Source organism: Nansenia antarctica, assembly GCF_963989245.1.
Source record: "Nansenia antarctica genome assembly, chromosome: 1".
In the NCBI taxonomy this organism is placed as follows: Eukaryota; Metazoa; Chordata; class Actinopteri; order Argentiniformes; family Microstomatidae; genus Nansenia; species Nansenia antarctica.
In genome coordinates, this window is record NC_137674.1 from 25376150 (window position 1) to 25397116 (window position 20967).

General features: G+C 45.1%; 1 protein-coding gene across 1 annotated transcript; it reads right to left on the reverse strand.

The window, feature by feature from the left end:
* Positions 1-20770, reverse strand: rtf1 (RTF1 homolog, Paf1/RNA polymerase II complex component). Its single transcript, XM_080537413.1, has 18 exons — positions 20640-20770; positions 17718-17828; positions 17010-17166; positions 16193-16397; positions 11763-11883; positions 10127-10238; positions 9654-9795; positions 9283-9460; positions 8542-8624; positions 7985-8072; positions 7157-7264; positions 6540-6617; positions 6180-6301; positions 5154-5211; positions 4662-4739; positions 4446-4544; positions 655-778; positions 1-544 (listed from the first exon to the last, which is right to left on the reverse strand). Exons 1-18 carry the CDS (start codon positions 20721-20723, stop codon positions 438-440), a joined length of 2055 nt encoding a protein of 684 aa, XP_080393539.1. The 5' UTR covers positions 20724-20770; the 3' UTR covers positions 1-437.
* Between the last annotated feature and the right edge of the window lie 197 nt (positions 20771-20967).

The window sequence follows — 20967 nt, forward strand, 5'->3', positions numbered from 1 at the left end:
AAAATAACTGCTGGACAACTTTCTTCCAAGAGACCCTGAAAGAAAAACACGTTGTCTTCTCTTAATCAATATTTTCTCTGTTTTAGGATTGACAGTCTCACACACGGTCTTGCTCACACACACACACACACACACTCATTCTCTCATGCACACACACACACACACACACACACACACTCATTCTCTCGTGCACACACACACACACACACACTCATTCTCATGCACGCACACGCACACACACACACACACACTAATTCTCTCGTACACACACACACACACACACACACACACACACACACACTTATTCTCTCGTACACACACACACTCTCATGCACACACACACACACACACACACACACACACGCACGTTGCCCCGGGAGCCCCAGGGGGGCGATTGGCCAACACATGCACGGTGGTCTGAATGAGGGCGTGTGCCTTTAGATCAGACCCCTCCTCTTCTTGTAGTCCTCCAGGTTGAGAGACCTGCGGGGCGCTCCGTCCTTCACGGGCAGAGCGTTGGAGCTGACGGAGAGAGACTTGGCTTCTACAACACAGGGAAGAAGAATGAGTGGGTCACGTTTTATAATGGTACAACATGAGCAGTCTTGTCGAAATAATTGCACAACAAGATACACAGACAGGATATGATCTTACCGGCGTTAGGAACTTGTAGGTCGATCTTGACGTCAAAATCGTGAACTTTAAATAGGTCTTCTGAGAGGTCGCTGTTTGTCTTTGCGACTTCTTTGTCTTTGTAGTAGCCAGGCAGTCCTTGTCCCTATCACATATAAAGATAGAACAATTATATTATATATATATATATATATATATATACTGTATATATTAGGGCTGGGACTTTAACGTGTTAATTTCGCATTAACGCATTAACTTTTTTAACACATTTTAAATCACACTTTTTCTTTTTTTTGTATTTGGCCAGCCCAGCCACTTCTGTCCCTTCTGTCCCACTTCTGTGAGACTTTTCTCCCTTTCAGGCAACATAGTGCAAAAAAGGGGCAACCTTGAGCTCTGAACATGTAAACAGGCCTGGGGTCTCTAAAGCTAGTGAACTCTAAGCTCACAACAAGTGGAAAACCTTGTGCGAACTGCGAATCACCAAGCGAATAGAGAGCATTCAGCATCCGTGCATGTTGATGTGGCGTGGCAAACACCTTCTTGTGGTGCCCCCCGTAAGTAGCTAATGACTGCCAAAAGCAAGAAGCGAAACAAAGTTTGCCAACCAGGGCCCCTCACCCGGGCTGGTGTTCGGCCGCAGCCGGGGGAGAGGTCTGCTGACCTCGAACCCAGAATACTGCAGCTGAACACCGAAGGACTAACCCCCAGTAAGATTGACGTCATCGAACACCTGGCCAATACCACCAAGGCCCTCGTCATTCTCCTCCAGGAGACCCACTGCATATCAGCAGACAAGCTAGTTCTACCAAACTTTGAGCTAGCTGGGTCTACCCAGAACCTGGCTGTCTGGGCAGCTAATAACAGCCTGGCCCTGTTGTACGACCCCAAGCGCGCAGCCAGCTTCCGCTCCGGTCGCTGGAACACTGGGACGAACCCTGACCTGGCATTCGCGAGTGCCAGCGCTGACAACCGGCTCCCCGATAGACGTGATTTAGGAAAGTTCCCGAGGTCTCAACATCGACCCTCACTGATAACAACGGCCAAACTCGTGAACCTTGTTCCGAGTGAGCCAGTGAAACGGTGGAACATCCGAAAGGCCGACTGGAAACGCTTCCGCCTCCTTACCAACAAATCCACAAGGCACCTCCCATCGCCTAACTCTAACAACGTGGATGAGGCGTACCGGGACTTCTGCGGCATGTTGGTGAAAGCGGCAAACAAATCTATCCAACGCGGACGTCGCATTAGCTACAAACCGTGTTGGGATGAGGAGTGTGAAAAGCTCCACTGTGCCTTCCTCCAGGCCCCTGCAGGAGCTGAGTCGGACAGGCTCGCAACAGCCTTGCTGTCAAGACTCAGCCGTAAAAGACAGGAGCGCTGGGAGGAGGCTATTGACTCCATCGACTTCTCGCACTCCAGCCGTAAGGCATGGAGTATCATGAACAATCTCACTGGTAGGTCCAGACACTCCCCCCGTCACTGCCCCATCTCTGCAAATAAAATCGCATCACAATTTGTGAAAAGTGGTTCATACGAGGGTAAAGACCGTGAGTCGTCTCGCAAAAGAAGTGTCAGACCTCTGGAGGGCCCCAACACCTAGCAGTGACTACATCTCCGGTGAATTCACCCCGGAGGAGTTCGCTGCTGCCCTCCAGCATCTAAAGCCAGGGAAAGCTCCGGGGCCTGATTCCATCTGCCCGGAGCTTATTCTCCATGCCGCACCCGCCTTGAAGTCCTGGCTGAGAGCGTTCCTCACTTCCTGTTTGCGCCAACTCAAGATCCCCAAAATCTGGCGAAGGGCCCTAGTTGCTGCGATCCCTAAACCGAATAAGCCTGAAGGGGACCCTAAGAGTTAGTCCCATCTCTCTGTTATGCATCCCCTTCAAGATCCTCGAGCGTCTCATCTACACTCGCATCGAACCAATTGTCGACCCGCTGCTCCCACGTGAGCAGGCCAGGTTCCGACGCGGGAGGTCGACTGTAGATCAAGCCACCCTTATGACTCAAGACATCGAGGATTGCTTTTCGGCAAAAAAGAAGGCCGGGGCCGTCTTTATAGACCTGACGGCTGCCTACGATAACGTATGGCATCGCGGCCTCTCCTGCAAGCTGCTCCGCCTGCTGCCGGACAGGCACATGGTCAGAATGATCATGGAGCTCATCCGTAACCGCAGCTTTACCCTCACCACCGGTTGCGGACAGCTAAGCAGGCTTCGACGCCTTAAGAAAGGCGTCCCTCAGGGATCGGTCCTGGCCCTCCTCCTCTATAATATCTACACCTATGACCTGCCCAACACACTCTCACGGAAGTACGCCTACGCAGACGACCTCGCAGTGGTGTACTCTGCTGGAAATTGGCAGTCTGTGGAGGGGATTCTGAGCCAGGACATGCAGACACTAGTGGCATACTTCCGGAAATGGAGATTGAAGCTTAGCGAGGCAAAGACGGTGTCGGCTGCCTTCCACCTTAACAACAGGGAGGCTAAACGTGAGCTTAGAGTACACCTAGATGGAACTCCCCTGCCATGTTCCACTGAGCCAATCTATCTCGGCGTGACATTGGACAGGACGCTCACGTTTCGCCGACACCTTGAGTCACTGCGCAAGAAGTTAACAGCTTGTGTGGCGTTGATGAGGCGACTGGTTGGCTCGGGCTGGGGCGCTGGCGCAAGGACCTTGCGCACGGCAGCCCTAGCCCTCGTTTATTCAACTAGTGAATACTGCGCCCCAGTATGGTGTCGCAGTGCCCACACCCACCTCATCGGCTCGCCTATAAACTAAGCCTTGCGCATTGTGACAGGATGCCTGCGTCCTACCCCCGTGGACAACCTTCCCATCCTAGCAGGCATCCAGCCCGCAGGCCTCCGCCGCATGGGAGCCACAGCACGTCTCGCCTGCCGGGCCGTGGAGCTTAATAACCATCTGCTCCATGATAGGCTCACTATAACAGCGGAGCCCTCCCGGCGTCTCAAGTCGAGACATCCATTTGTGCCTGCCGCACAGGATCTCAGGCAGCAATGCAGAGATCTTAACATCAGTGCGGCAGGATGGGCGGATTATATGTGGCGCGCGGAGTGGGAGGCTAACACCTCCAAACTCCGCGACCACATCCCAGTCGCCGGCCCTGAGCCCCTCGGGATGGACTTGCCAAGGCTATCCTGGGTGAGGCTCAATCGTCTCCGGACCGGCGTCGGGCGTTTCCGCTCATCAATGCACAGATGGGGCTTGGCCCCAAATGCGTCGTGCGAGTGTGGCGCAGAGGACCAAACCGCAGACCATGTTATCCTGGATTGCCCGGTGTACCACCCACCCAACGGGATGCATGGTCTGTCGGTATTAGATGACGAGACGGTGACGTGGCTTCTGGAGGGGTGTCCAGAAATATAGCCCGGGTGAGCCCCTCAACCAGGTCTCGGGGTGGTAAAAGGGTAGCCCCTCGGCCCGAGCCTGGTGGAGTGGAGAGGAAAACAACTACCCATACGCCGAAGAATGTAAACAGGCTAGTTGCTGAAAGAAACTGCAAGCAACTGGCTGAAAGAGAAATACATACATACATACATATATATATGTTACGGTACATGTGTGAATACGGTACATGTGTGAAAACTAGGGTTAGGGTTAGGTGCTAGAGTTAGGATTAGGGTTAGACATGCCAGCATGTACCAAGTCAACGTTTTATGCTACCATGTTCCCGGAAATGCCAACATAAACCATTTTCCCACATGTACCGTAACATATATATGTATATTTGTTTTTTATAACAAAAAAAAAGGTAATGGGTCCATGAACATAAAGGTAATCTCTCTTACCAGTTTGTCGAACACTGCTTGGTTATCTGCGTCTGATCCAGAGCCGTACTTCTGGTTCAGGGCAGCCAGGATAGCTGCGTGTACTGAAGGGTCTCTGGCCTGCAGAAACACAAATACAAATCTCTACACCAAATACCAACTGACAGGTTCTTCAGAACATGACATTAATTTAAATTAATTAAAAAGATATATCTGAGAAGTAGTTTTAACTCTCACATTGGACACCATGGTGGGTTTGCACTGTCTTCGAGTGAAGGGGTCCATTTGTTGGCCCTTGGCATTCTGCCCCTCAGCCTGAGAGAGAAAGTCATAATTTCATACACCAAAACTCCATACTCCATAAACTCCATACTCCATAGTGGAATGTACTTCAGAAAAAGTTGAAACTTAACATGTTCATTCCACTCTCTGACTTTAAACTGTATGTTACAGAGACTCTGAATCATACATGCAAATGTGCTTAGGTTATCTTTTATAGGCTGTATCTGCTCCACTGTTTCTGTTGTTATTTTATGTTGTATATTGTATGTTTTTATACTGTAATGGTATCTTTTAATTAAGTGCTGCTTTTCTTGGCAAGGGCTCATTTGAAAAAGAGGCTACTGTCTCAATATGACTACCCTGGTTAAATAAAGGATTAATAATAATAATAATAATAATAATAATAATAAACTCCAAGGTTTAAAGGATGGAGGATGAGTAACTTACCACAAGTGCCTTCTCAGATTCCACTATGTTCCAGCTCCGATTCCTCTGATTAATATAGCTGGGAAGGGGATAAGGGTTTTAGACAGACGTAGAGACACATATAGCCAGAGGGGAATGATGAAAAAGAGAAATATCACCAACAGCTCATCATTTCAAAAGATATTCATCCATCTTTTACCATGGAATTTTAAAAAAAACACCAACACTGCTTTTAGAGTTGTTGTTTTTTTAAATCTTTTTTTCTTTAAATATGGTTTAGGGCATTTTTGCTTTATTAGGATACTGACAGTAGATATTGACAGAAAGGATGGGTGAGAGAGAGGGGGGGTGACATGCAGGATATGACGATGGCCGGAATTGAACCAGGGACCTTGCTATGATATTCGGTTGTTAAGTCTGACGTCACACGTGACGTTTAGCAATTTCTGGGTCCAAATAAAATATTCCCCGCACCAGAGTACCAGTATAATAAAGCGGTATAATAATAATAATAATAATAATACTAATTCATAAAATGTATATAGCGCTTTTCCGAGGCTCAAAGACGCTGACAATATGGGAGAAACGGAAAACACAGAAACAGCAAGCAACAGATAACATGGGCACATAGAACACAGAGTTAACTAACGGGGAGGGGGTGAGATGGTTAGGGGGTAGGGGAGGTCGTATGCATGTCCGGGGGGGGGGGTTATTGACAGTTCAATCGTTTTTTAGACTCGGATCTATTCATAAAACAAGGGACACAGCACTTTCCTGTTTTTCCCCATATTGTCAGCATCTTTGAGCCTCGGAAAAGTGCTATACAAATATATATTTTTATTATTATTACTGCGGCATTTCGAAGAGAGTGCCTCAGCCAACGTTGGACCCGGAAACACGTCACGACTTAACAACCGAATTGCATGCACCTTAGTGTGCTACGCCACTTACGAGCCTAAAGATAATTCTAAAGATAGTTATTCACTGATGTAAACTCAAACATGGGACTAAACAGAAGCTTTGGACTGACGAGTCGCCTCTGCGTACCTGATGGCGGAGATGCTCTTGGTCCTCTGCCGGTCCAGGGCTTCTGCCCTCTCCTCCAGGGTGTTCAGCTCATCCTGGATCACTTTCACCTTGTCACCATCTCCACTCTCCTCTGCCATGGCCTGCAGACCAACACACATACATACAAACACATTTATGACACATACAATACAGGTTCCTACAAGTTTCAACAAGTCAAATTGAAGACCTTTTTAGACCTTTTTGAATATAATTTTAGACCTATTCGCAACACCATATGATAGCTTTTTGTTCGATACAACAATAAAAGCACCCGTCTGAGAACACAAACAAACAGTGATGTGGAACACAGTAAAAAACTACAATAATTATTTCGGCTACCTTATCTTTGAGGAGTGACGTTTTCTTCATAGCATAATTGGGGGGTGCCTTTCGGAATCTGTCTTTTTCCTTTACGATCTGTGACGGAACATAAAAGGTACATTATACAGGGTTTATACAGGAATCTTGAGGTTATTTTCAATACCTTTCTAAGACTTTTGAAAGACCTTGTCAATATTTTTCGCCACTTCGAGCTGTAACCGTTGACATCAGTGACACCTTTAACTTAACAGTTTTAGTTTGCAATAGACTACTAGACCACTATCATACAACAGAATCTTCGGTTGATCTTTGTTTTTTAATAAAACTAATAAATTCACAAACTTTTACCAAAAGTTTTTAGGACTCAAACTCTTTGGACAGAGTCTAATTCAGAAAAAATACCTACAAAATTCAAGACCTCATAAAATCGTGATAACACATTTTAATACCTATTAATTAAGGGTCTTGATTTTCCCAAAATTTATTCATCAACTTTTAATACTTTTCAAGACACCGCGGATACCCTGTTATAACACCTATTCAACGATCATAATCATACTTAGCATACTTTAAAAAATATATATATATATATGACGGCAGAGAAAAGTCTGCATTGGCAAGATACAAAGACTCACATCCTCTATGTCTTTATCGTTGAACTTATAGTTGACCGCCTCTTTGATGGACTGCTCCTTTTTGGTGATTTCGTCCAGAGTCGGGACTTGCATTGAAGCAATGATCATCTGAGGAAAGCCACATATCAGCAAAATGGACTGACTTATATTATATAGCGCCTTTATCCAAAGCGCTTTACAATGGCAAGCTACCATGCAAGGCACCGGCCAGCCCGCTCACTGGGAGCAATTTGGGGGTTCAGTGTCTTGCCCATGGACACTTCGACATGTGGCCAGCCGGGGCTCGAACCGCCGATCTGCCAACCTTGCGATCACTAGACGGCGACTCTACCTCCTGCGCCACAGCCGCCCCTGGCTTATTCAGCACTGGCTTATTGATGGGGATACTACCCCAGGCCTAACATATTGGGTTGTTAAGTCGTGACGTGTTTCCGGGTCCAAAGTTGGCTGAGGCGCTCTCTTCGAAATGCCTCAGTAATAATAATAATAAATTATATTTATATAGCGCTTTTCCGAGGCTCAAAGACCCTGACAATATGGGGAAAACGGGAAAGTGCTGTGTCCCTTGTTGTATAAATAGATCCGAGTCTAAAAAACTGGTAAAAAAAAAACTGGAGAACTGGTACTCTGGTGCGGCGAATTCTGGTTTGGACCCGGAAATTGCTAAACGTCACGTTTGACGTCAGACTTAACAACCGAATTGCTGCTCCATGTTGACAGTTCTCCTAACACCACCAGCATTGAGACATTCTTGCATGTTAGTCAATGTTAATAGTCACCAAACACATGTTAAAGCATCCTTGCTCCTCCATCCCATTATTAACTCACCGCTTCTTTCCACTTCATAAACTCGTGTTCTGTGAATTCCTGATTGGACACAAACTCCAGTCTGAAGACGCGGGTGTCGTTGCCGTGTCTGAGGAAGAGAGAGGAAACAGTACAGAGCAACAGTCACTGACTTGAATGAAAAGGGTAGTGGCAGAAACATGGTTCCTACAAGTTTCAACAAGTCACATTTAAGACCTTTTTTAGACATCTTTGAATATAATTTTAGACCTATTCGCGACACCATATGATAGCTTTTTGTCATCCTCGAGGTGATGAAATTAGGGATTTCACTGCCATACAGACAAAAAGGAAGCGAATTGGCTTTTTTTGGGTTCCAGCTTGATTAATTTCCGAGTAAATAGATGTGGTCGGGCTGGTTTCCTTGCAGGATCTCATTTTTAAGACCTAGCTCCTCGTTTTTAGACTGAATAACTGGAATTTGGGACCTTTTTAGGCCTTGTAAATTGGAATGCTGGATTTGAGACTTTAAGGCTTTTTAAGACCAGCGCGGGAACCCTGCAGAAAAGAGTGAAATGTAGCTGAAACTGAATTCTTACCTCAACTGTAGACCTTTGTTTGTCCTTGTTGGTCCCAACTGATAAACTTTTGCGGTTTCTACCACATCCACTATTTCAGCAACCTGGTAACAGGGAAATAATTGAAATACAAAATCATTCAACACAACTGAATGCCAAAGACAAAATGGGCCACAAAATAATTCCCAATGAACAGACTCCTAAGTTAAGAAGGAATGACTGCTTAAGTGATGCTATGGGTGATGCTATGAGTCGTCACCACAACGTCTGTCATTTTTCCATCCTCTCGTTTTTGGCCCGGACGGTCAACATATAGTTCTTATAAATATGATCTATGGAATCCACGCACAAGCACCAGACACAGACTGCAGGGCACATGACATGACGGGGACCCGTTTTCACACATTTCGGCTACTTTTTAGAACTACTTTTTAGAACTATTCTCATTTTATGCACCCAAATTGTGGAATGCACTGCCAGTTTACATTAGGGATGCAACCTCAGCAAATATGTTCAAGTCAAGGCTAAAAACCCATCTTTTTAATATTGCCTTTAAATGACTAAATAATGAAATTAAGATTATAAAAACCCATCCTTTTAAAATTGCATTTAAATTACAAAATAATTAAATTAAGTGATTAAAGCACTTTGAGCTGCAACGTTTGCAGGAAAAGCGCTATACAAATAAAGTTATTATTATTATTACAGGCTGAAATGATACAGACTATCCGTAGCGTAGCTAGCTCTTTAAATGCTTCATACCCGGTAAACTGGTTTGCTACTACTGTTCCCGATCCCTATTCGCACAAAGCATCCGGTCACAGTCTTGGCAAAGAAGGGCATATGGCACCAGCGCTCCAGCTTATGTCGGGACAGACGAATCCGGTTTAGTTCATCCGGTAGTGAAACCGGCTGCGACTTTGGTGGAGTCTCCTCTTTTCTAGAACACAACAAAGCATTTTAAAGGTTGGTCATTGGTTAGTTCTGCAGCAATGTTTCAAATAAATCACAGATAAACAATATGGTACATTAGTGTGAAGACCTCAAAACCCCCAAATCACACTTCAATGCAGTGCTTGCTTTATTGACCAAGTGCTGCTAGTCAGAGTGATCTCCAGGTGACATATACTCACTCTTCATCCTCGTCGTAAGATGATGAGCGTGAACTGCGATCACTCTTTACAGATGATTTGTCGTCATCCTCCTCTTCCTCCTCCTCGTCGTCAGAGTAAACCTCGCTGGTCTTCAGGGGTTGCCGTTTGGCCAGGAGCTCCGCTGTCCTCAGAGAAAAGGTCCCATGTGATCAGTACAGTTTACTGAGGACATGCATCACTCCATAGCGTGAGCTTAGAATTATAAGGTTCTATCTCCGTTTAGGGTCGTTCAGAGATATTGAGCGTCAAAGTTTTACATTCCATTATGTTTTGTGAGATGGAACCTTTGTATTTTATTAATTACTAACTCAAAAATAACACCACACAGGCATTAATAAACACCTAATGGATCAGATTATGTAAAAAACTAAATTTTTACAAAAATGGAGATAGAACCTTATAATTCTAACCTCACGATAGGCATATAAATGAGAATACAGAAGTGAACCAACCTGTTCTGTTTTTCTTTTTCTCTCGTTCTGCTTTCAGTTCCTCCATGGCTTGGGACTTCTTGTCTGGCTTTTCATCACGTTTGGATCTTCTCTCCTTGTTATGAGACATAACCTGGAAGAGAAGGGAGCAGGTGAGACAAACTACATCTACCCCATCTGCCATCGACAAGGGCTGCAGTGTCAATCCTATGTAATTCCATGCGTCCTTAGTTTTGGGGGCGGCTGTGGCGCAGGAGGTAGAGCCGCCGTCTAATGATCACACGGTTGGCAGATCGGCGGTTCGAGCCCCGGCTGGCCACATGTCGAAGTGTCCCTGGGCAAGACACTGAACCCCAAATTGCTCCCAGTGAGCGCCTTGCATGGCAGCTTGCCGCCATTGGTGTGTGAATGCGTGTGTGAATGTGTGAATGAGAGGCCGTTGTAAAGCGCTTTGGAGCAGCAAAAAAGGCGCTATATAAGTGCAGTCCATTTACACAATAAGAAACGTGTATCTAGTGTGCTACTTACAAGAAATGGCATATATGTGATAGCTGCTGGTGATACCGGGGACAAGTCGCCAAACGACGAACCGTTCTGACCTTAAGTCTGTTTCTTTATTTGTTTAATTTAAATTTCAGCGTTGTTGAAAATCAATGACACATACTCGCTAGTCAAGCCAAAACATTGCAATGCAATGGATTCGGTGAGTAATCCCCACTATTCACTATGTAGAAATGTATTTACATTTTTCAGAATAAAAGTCTGAACATTTTGATTGGTTGGCGACTTGTTCCCGGTTTCACCTGGCTGCTTCTGTCTCACAGTTTCAAAAGGTTTGCGTCTTTCCCCTGTGGATCATGGTAAATGGTCAAATGTTATATGGTAAATGGACTGCACTTATATCGCGCCTTTTTTGCTGCTCCAAAGCGCTTTACAACGGCCTCTCATTCACCCATTCACACACACATTCACACACCAATGGCGGCAAGCTGCCATGCAAGGCGCCGGCCCGCTCACTGGGAGCAATTTTGGGGTTCAGTGTCTTGCCCAAGGACACTTCGACATGTGGCCAGCCGGGGCTCGAACCGCCGATCTGCCAACCTTGTGACCATTAGGCAGCGACTCTACCTCCTGAGCCACAGCCGCCCCCAGCCGATCATGCAGCGTAGAGGGACTGCTACCAGTACAGTCTCCTGACACTGCTACCAGTACGGTCTCCTGATACTGCTACCAGTACAGCCTCCTCATACTGCTACCAGTACAGCCTCCTCATACTGCTACCAGTACAGCCTCCTCATACTGCTACCAGTACAGTCTCCTCATACTGCTACCAGTACAGCCTCCTCATACTGCTACCAGTACAGCCTCCTCATACTGCTACCAGTACTGTGGCGGCTGTGGCGCAGGAGGTAGAGCCGCAATCTTATGATTGCAAGGTTGGCAGATCGGCGGTTCGAGCCCTGGCTGGCCACATGTCGAAGTGTCCTTGGGCAAGACACTGAACCCCAAATTGCTCCCAGTGAGCGGGCCGGCCGGCGCCTTGCATGGCACCTTGCCGCCATTGGTGTGTGAATGTGTGAATGAGGCCGTTGTAAAGCGCTTTGGATAAAGGCGCTATATAAGTACAGCCTCCTGATACTGCTATACATTAACTCACCACTTGTGTATCCGGATGAACCTGAGATTGCTTCCTTTTCTCCTGTTCTTCCTCCTGTTTCTTTTTCTTCTCTTCTTTTTCTTTCTTCTTTGCAGTCTTCAGTTTCTTCTTAATTTCAAATCTGACAAATTTAGTAAAAAAATAGTTTTTCTCAGGATAGCTATAAATTCAAATAACCTGCCACAGACAACTGCAACTCGTGAGCTTAGAATTATAAGGTTCTATCTCCATTTAGGGTAGTTCAGAGATATTGAGCGTCAACATTTTTACATTCCATTATGTTTTGTGAGATGGAACCTTTGTATTTTATGAATTACTAACCAAAAAATGTCAACATTTAAAAAAATAACACCACACAGGCATTAATAAACACCTAATGCAGTGGTTCTCAACCTTTTTTGGGCCAGCGCCCCCCTGTCCATTATCCAGGTCTCTTACCACCCCACATAAAAAAGTAGGCTTATTTTCTCCCCTGAATATTAATGTTGACTAATATTCTGTGTTATATCATTTAAAAAGCATGTCACTGAATGCCAAATAATAAATTGGATTTAACTGGGCAGTTGGAATATCATTATCATTAGTCATCAGAGAGCAGAAAAGCCATGTGAATGTGAATACAAATTGTGTTTATGAGTGTTAAACAAACTCAGACAAGAGAATACAAACAGAATACAGACAGACGCTACGGAACAGCAGCAATTGCACACGTCTGGTGCAGAACAAACAGTAGGCTACAAAACTGTACATTACAACTAACATTGTTCGTTTTTTAAGTGTGCTGGTGTGACATTTCGCCAAATTGCACGGGGGGGAGGGATTAGTGTAAGCCCTGCGCTTGGTGGTTCTCCGCCAGTTTCTTCACTGCGGGTTGCAGAGAAGTTAGTTTCAGTCGCAGTGCACCTGAGGCCGTCAAGTTCAAGCGATTGCGGTACTTGGACTGCATGTGGAGGACCTGGCTGAATCCCTGCTCCACCAGGTATGTGGTTGGGAAAGCCAGAAGAAGCAGCCTCACTTTCTCCCACAGAGCCGGGTAACGCTGAGAGTACTTGACCCACATGTTGCCCCAGCCAGAGGTGCGGAAAATAGCCTGGGCCTCATCGTCACTCTGGATGTCGATGAGATGCTCCTGGATTGCTGGCTCGCATTCCGCCACGTCCGCCTGAAAGGGTTGCACCACCCAGATGGGAACATCAAGGTCCAAAAGATCCCTGAAGCGGATCTTCAAGTCAGCATTCACCATCCTCAGGTGGTCTGTGTAAATGAGGATGCGCTCATCGGTAAGAGCCTCAGACACCTGCAATGAGCATAACCAGGAAATTGTTATATGTGCAGAATGTTACTATCTGATTTTGAACTGGTTATTTTATTGCTAATTAGTTAACTAATTGATGTTTCTTAAAGTTTATACTCATAATACATAAGAACACAGAACATAAGTTATTTATACTAACCAGGAACACAAATATAGTTTTGCATAGAGTAGCCTACATTTATTACATGTATTATTTATTATTATCATAATTTAGTAGCCTAGGCTAGATTACCTTGGTCAACAGCAGGAAATGAGCAAACTGCCTCCTGCCTATGCTCTGCCTGTATAGATCCAGCCTGGAGGTGAGACTCTGGATGACCGCCTTGTTCTGGACCAGAGTAACTCCTTTTCCTTGGAGCTTCAGTGTGACTTCATTCATTTTTCCAAAGAAGTCTGCGAGGTACATGATGTCGCAGCGGCTGGATGACACCTGTTCCCCAAGAGCTGCATCCACCTCCTCCAGGAACTCCACGATGCTGTCAAACAGCTCACAAATGCGAGAAAGGCAGTTTCCTTTTGAGAGCCAGCGGACCTCAGTGTGGAGAAGAAGACGCTCAAAGGTCTCGTCATTTTCCTGACACAGCTGTCTGAACAATCTGGTATTCAGGGCGTGGGCTTTTATTTTGTTTATTGCCTTGACTGTAACATTGAGAGACTCATGGAGAGGTGGACTTTTAGATTTGGCCACAAGGTTGTGGCGGTGCAAGACACAGTGGACTGTGAGGACATGCGGGACCTGCTCCTTCAGCAGAGCGGTGAAGCCACAGTACCTGCCAACCATGGACGGGGCACCGTCAGTGGCACATGCAAGGATGTTCTTGATTGGGATTGACTTCTCCTGTAGATATGCATCCAGTGCATTAAAAATGGTTTGGCCCTTGGTGTCTGTTTCCAGATATTTGGAAAATAAAAATTCCTCAGCCATCTCCTGACTGCTGGAGGCACTATAGCGGACATAGGCCATCAACAGAGCATTATTGTCAGCAGTGGTTGTCTCATCCAGCTTAAGGCTGAATGGAGTTTCCCGCAGGATGGCACACAGCTGCTCCTCTGTATCGGCGCCCATTTCATCTATCCTGCGTGCTACGGTGTCATTGCTGAGTGGGATGGATTTCAGCACCTGTGTGGGATCACGCTCCATCACAGTAGATATTACTTCTTTGATGGTAGGGAGTACCAACTTCTCTCCAATTGTGAACGGCTGCCCACCTTTGGCTATCAGCAGGGAGATATTATAGGATGCTATTAGCCCGCTGTCAGTCTGGGTGGTCTTCCTAGCGAAGAGACTGCTGATGGTGCTCCTACCATGTTTCTCTTTGAGGGCCTGGAAGAATGGATGCTGCTTATCTGCCTTGTCCGGGTGTATCTTGTTACGGTGCTCCTTTAGACGTGAGGGTTTCATTGCCTCATTGGAAAATACTTGTTCACTCCTAAACACATTGGGAGTTGGTCATTGTTAGGAGACGGTATGAAGCCATAGCTAAGATACTCAATAGAGTACTGTCTGCATTTGACCTTTTTCGCAGCCATTTTGATGATATATGATTTTAGTTGTTTTATAATGCTATGCTGGGAGCGCTCAGAGATGGGTGCTTTGACTGAAAAGACAGTTTGTCCAACTGACCGTTCGTGCATTTACGAACGTACCAGTAATAACACTGCTGACAGCTGACCAATCGCAAGCAGAGTAGTGCTTATGCGTTCGTTTTCAGGACATCACAAGAGATCACTAAAAAGCGATCGTATATTTTAGTTTGTAAACGTTAAGACGAACACATCGCAATGCTAACCTCAGAATGGCACTAGGGATAACTTCAACAACAGCACTTAATAGTAATACATTTATGTAATATTATACTGTGATGAACGTGGGGAGGGGACATTCGTAGCTGATTGCTCGGTTAGATTCTTGGTAACCGACAGGGCCCTTTCCCGACTGGGTCATTACAATATTATCGCTTTTTTGTGATAGGTTGCTCCTGCTGTGATGTTCTGGTATCTTGGTATGGTATTAGCACTATTGTATTGAAAGGAAGCGAACGCATAAGCGCAGAGGGTAGTGTGTATATGCGGGGAGTGAGTATTTGTCTGCGTCACAGAACCCGGCCAAGTTCAGAGCACTGCGCTCTGGGAGCGCTCAGAGACGGGTGTTCTGACTGAAAAGACGGTTTGTCGGAGCGAACTGACTGTTCGTGCATTTACGAACGTAATAACACTGCTGACAGCTGTTTTTCATGAGAAAAATACTTTATGCATGAACGCCCCCCAAGAACACCTCAACGTCCCCCTTTAAAAAATATCTGTTCCAGCGCCCCCCGATGTTGTCTGAACGCCCCCTGCGGGCCGGTACCGCCCCCGTTGAGAAACGATGACCTAATGGATCAGATTATGTAAAAAACTCAATTTTGACAAAAATGGAGATAGAACCTTGTAATTCTAACATCACGAAGTGTTATGCAGCATTATTCTTGCTCTCTCTCACCTAGAGCTGTCCCAAACGACTATTTTTCTAACGATTAATCTAGCGATTATTTTATCGATTATCCGATTAGTCTAACGACTAATTTATCGATAAGTCTAACGATAATTTTTGTACTGTAAAAATAAAAAATAAAAAAACGTATTTGTCTCCACCTCACTGCTATGTTTAGCCAACTTGAATGCCAACATGGCCATTTAGAAGTCTGTCCATCACCACAACACATAGCTAGCTAACGTTACTCTCGCTGCTATGTTATGATTAGATTAAATTGATGCTAACGTAGCATGCGAGCTACGAGCTAGATAACGTACAGTAGGTGCTTGCACCACAATGACAATAGGCTACCGTAGCTAGCCAGCTACATAGCTAACGTTACTAACACCAGAAGACAAGACATACGAACTGTGGTGAGCTACATTGCTTGTGTAACATTAGCTAGTAGCTATCCATTTTTCACTCATACACTTAATTGTCTCGCCTGGTAAAATAAAGGTTTAAAAAAAAAAATAAAAATAAATAAATAATCGCCATTTTGTTTATTTACGACTAACCGACGCATATTACGCTAACCGACGTATTGACGTAGTCGATGACGTCGACGACGTTGAATAATCGTAACAGCCCTACTCTCACCTCCTCTTCAGCACCTCCCTCTTCTCAATCCTGTTGAACAGCTCCTGCTCCCTCTCCTTCTCTGTCATCTGCTCCAGGCGAGTCCTGTCCTCCTCGTCGCCCATCAGGTCGTCTCCATAACCGTCCCGGAAGACGTCGTCCTCTGAAGACGAGTCTGAGTCCGAGCTCGAAGATGAGCTGTTGCTTTCTGAATCAGACACTTCACCTAGTGGATGAGCAAAATTGGATGGAGTCCATATTAATAGGTTCACAGTCAAACAGTCAAATCAAACATGCTCCCTGACATGCATTTCTATGGCCGGCTTTACACCGCAGGTCGAAGTAACACTATTCCGATTTTTTTGCTCACGTTTTTTTCTCATGTGGCACAGATCTGATATGTAACATGTAGGTGTAAGCAGATCTGATATGTAACATGTAGGTGTAAGCAGTAACAAAGCACATTGAATCTGATATTCTCAGATGTGATTCAGGCCTCAATAACATGCCGGCCTCAATCAGATAAGAATCTGATATGTGTCATGTCGACTGCGGTGTAAGCAGGCAGGTCGCATATAACGCTCAATTTTGATTTGCACGTCATAGAAAATACGACGGTCTTCGCATTTTGATGATGTTTGACGTGAGTTTCATGCTGCATGCTGGTCGTTATAAATGTTACCAGTGTAAGCACAGGTATCAGATATGGGTCATTTGAAAAAGTAGGTGTAAGCAGGCGTTCTCATTTTTTTTTAAAGGCACCAAATGGGAACTAGGCATTACGACCTGTGGTGTAAAGTCATTCAGCTACCAGAAGCAGCGACGCTCAAAACCTTACCCTCCTCTGGGGCGGAGCTCTCAGCAGAACTGTCTCCATTGGAGCTGCCAGACGACGCAGCTTTGTTCACCCTTCCTTTCTTCGCTGTGTTCTTCTTTTCGGTTCCTTTCCCTTGCTTAACCTTCTTCTTGACTTTCTTCTTGACTTGTTGACTCCACTTTGAGACAAAAAAATAAAAATTAAAAATCATTGTTATATGGGACAAAGTATTATTCTTGGAATAATTTGGTTTTTAAGTCTGATGTCAAACGTGACGTTTAGCAATTTCCGGGTCCAAACCAGAAATTCCCCGCACCAGAGTACCAGTGTACTACAGCGGTAGAATGACAGTTCAATCGTTTTTTAGACTCGGATCTATTCATACAACAAGGGACACAGCACTTTCCCATTTTTGTCAGCGTCTTTGAGCCTCGGAAAAGCGCTATATAAATATAATGCATTTCGAAGACAGCGCCTCAGCCAACTTTGGACCCGGAAACACGTCACGACTTAACAACCCAATAGGATAACCTAGGATATATTGGGTCAGTTTCACAGACAAGGCTTAAGACTAGTCCTGAACTAAATCAAACTTTCAATGTAAAATCTCCATTGAAGATGTTTTTTAGTCTAGGACTAGGCTTAAGCCTTGTCTGTGAAACCGGCCCATTATCTACTTTTAATGGATCATAAGAGGCAGACAGAAGGTATTTCTGTGGCATAGCCTACCTCATCATCACTGTCAGAGGTCTCAGAGTCTGATGAGGCTGCAGGCTTACTGACTGGCTCCTCTTGCTCATCCGAATCCACCCGCTTCCTCTTGGCCAACGACAGAAGCTCCTGAACGGGGTGAGAAAGAAAGAAGAGACGTGTGAGTGTGCCTGAAATCACAGTGAAAAAAAGAAAGCAGTTTGGACAGTTCTTATACCCAAATAAATACGAAAGTGTCAGATCCTGTGACAAGATGAACATAATGAAGTTAATATAATAGATCAGATATTCTCTGGAGGAAACTGTATGTATAACATTAGACATTTTAGAAGCTACAGAAGACACAAGTAACCTCAATAACGCCAATCAACTTGAGATTGACAGCTGAGCTTTACAAGTCAATCAATTCAACTCGGTGGCTTTACACATGTTGTAGTCATATCGGCAAGCAATTAATACAATCGACATTTCTGGTGTTGTATTACTGCCATAACATTGTTGGGCATAGTGGTATAAGCAGGGCTCTACGCTAACCTTTTTCACTAGGAGCACATGTGCTCCTAAATGAAAAATGTTAGGGGCACACAAAGAAATTTAGGAGCACAGTGAAAAATGTAATTATAACACATTTTTATTAGTGATTTTGCAATTTTTGCACCAAAATCACACATTGGCCCATGCCTACAGCCCTACTAGACGCAGAGTTGATGGCATTGTATTATGGTAACTAGTTGTGTCAAGTTCTCCTGGTTAGCAGCATGTTCATTCATTCATCCATGTCATGCCTGTCAGCTAGCAGCTAGCAGCCCAGCCAGGCTTTAGGGCTAGGTCTGTCAGCTAGCAGCCCAGCCAGGCCATGCAGAGGTCTGTCTCCATGCTGCCCACCTCCCTGCTGCTGGGTCAGGCTACATCAGTCACACACGGTGGCCAGACAACTCCACATCTAGGGGTATTAAACTACCCCACATCCAGATGACCAGTCCCCAGCCCCATGCTGCCCGGGGTGGTGACATGTGGAGGTGGCCAGCCCAGCACGGTGCCTCTGCGGCGGCTAGCTGTTAGCACACCACCATCCCCGGGGGTCCCACCTCTCTGCCACACTCAAGTACAACATGTTGCATTTTCATGCCATTAATAGGCAACTTGCTTCCTAGGGTTTCCTAGGATTAGAGATGCATTTGGACTTCTGGAGTACCTCCACTACTTTCAATGGGTTCTGAAGGTCTGAGAGCTTTCTACTTTCTACCCTGGGTAGTTAACCCTGGTTGTAACCTTGGGTTCAAATCTGGAGTGTGTGGGACCAAATCTGTAGATGTGGTGAGCTAATGAAGCTAATGAAGCTTGAGATGAGAAAAGGGCGCTTGTCTCTTTAAGGCCCAAAAGGGAGTTAGCGATTAGCGATGTTAGCTTAGCGCCAGTTTAACAGAAGTAACTTCACTTTTAACATGACTTCCCGTGGTCGTAGCGGGCTGGCCGACGGCTTAAAATGTGGCCACACGGTTCGCGCAGATTTATTTTTAGAATAAAAAAAAAAAAAATATATATATCTGTACTCGCACGTGTGCTCGTGAATTTATTTCTCTAGTCGCACAGATGTATTTTTAGTCGCAAATGCGAGTGAAATGGTCGCACTGTAGAGCCCTGATTAAGCTAGTTGGTACATCTCACCAGACACCCACGGTGTCAATGTCAGAATCTAGACGTATTTGTCTTGAAATATCAAACCAATCAACAAAGCGAAACTTCAATCATCACCACCACAGACGACAACAACAACAAGATGAACTGAGAGAACCAGCTAGCTTAGTAGCTACCTCGCTTGTAATCTCACAAGGTAATATCCAATCTGGCAAAGAACGATTAGCAAAACGGCTAGTTCAGCAAGCAAGCTGCGATGATAATAAAAAAAATCACACTACAACAAGCTACTCCTACTAGAGATCTGTTTCAACCCGATAGGCTACATACAGCTAGCGAGTTCTAGTTGTGCAAACAGGCAGTTTTGACAACACATTCCTACAACCGTAACGTTAGCTAACAGTCAGCTCGCTAGCTGTGGTTGTCATATCAACACCAACATAGAACTTTAGCTGCACCCGTGACGTCATTCAGCAGATAACGTCCTAAAAAACCACTACGAGCACACGGCGTTGTTTAATAGCTCTCATCTATCACAACGGTGTCAATTCGTGAGCTTAGAATTATAAGGTTCTATCTCCGTTTAGGGTAGTTCAGAGATATTGAGCGTCAAAGTTTTTACATTCCATTATGTTTTGTGAGACGGAACGTTTGTATTTTATTAATTACTAACTAAAAAATGTCAACATTTTAAAAAGAACACCACACAGGCATTAATAAACACCTAATGGATCAGATTATGTAAAAAACAACATTTTGACAAAAATGGAGATAGAACCTTATAATTCTAACGTCAAGAACTATTGGGTCGATATATATCTATGCAGTGCAGCTACAGCAATGTGTATGTAGCTACCGTATCATCATAATAAACCGTCAGGCCTATGGCGCTATGGTGCTTTCCTCCAAACTCAAGGCATCGCTAACCAGCTACCTACGGGGTCCGTCTAATTGCGGAAATTAAATGGACCTGGACCGTACCAGTTTGGAAACGTCGAAGTTCGATTCATACCATCAAACCAAAAAGTTTCTCGTTCAGAACTTGCATTCAACCCTCTTATCACAACAACATTCATGGGAAATACATTTCGACATCAGAAACGGCATTGGTGTGTATTACATCGTCAGACGTTAACTGGGATGTTTTCATTCCAGGGGCTAGTCAGACCCCCTTCCGTTCGCTAGCTTAGCGAGCCCAGCTCAGAGGCGGCTCAGTGAGCCTGCCGCCACCACAACAAGCACGGTGTTGTTGACAACCCAGCAAAGCGGCACGTATTGTGAAATTAATTAAAGCAACCTTACCTGGTCTAAATTATCATCACTGGCGCTGTCTTCAGAGTCTGAATCTATAACGACTCGACCTTTCCGCTTCTTTACATTCACCATGGTTAGCTGGTTAGCTAGCTTGGCTGGCTAGCTGCCTCTGTGTGTCGTCTGTGTGTGTTTGTTGAACACGAGCGAAACGGCGGTAGATGGCTCTGCAGTGGTCGGACCAACACACAAAGCCAAAAGCGCTTTGCCGTCACTGCGCATGCGCCCAACTAATAAGCCTGGTCAGAAATGACTTATTTGACCAACTCAAGAAGATTAATTAGACATCTATCATAATTAAATCCCCCCTGTATTGTCA

Coding starts and splice junctions, on each gene's coding strand:
- rtf1 (XM_080537413.1), bottom strand. CDS start 20,723: ATGGTGAATGTAAAGAAGCGGAAAGGTCGAGTCGTTATAGATTCAGAC. Junction 16,398..17,009: donor GAGCTCCGCCCCAGAGGAGG/GTAAGGTTTTGA, acceptor CTCATCCACTAG/GTGAAGTGTCTGATTCAGAA. Junction 10,239..11,762: donor TTCATCCGGATACACAAGTG/GTGAGTTAATGT, acceptor CTTCTCTTCCAG/GTTATGTCTCATAACAAGGA.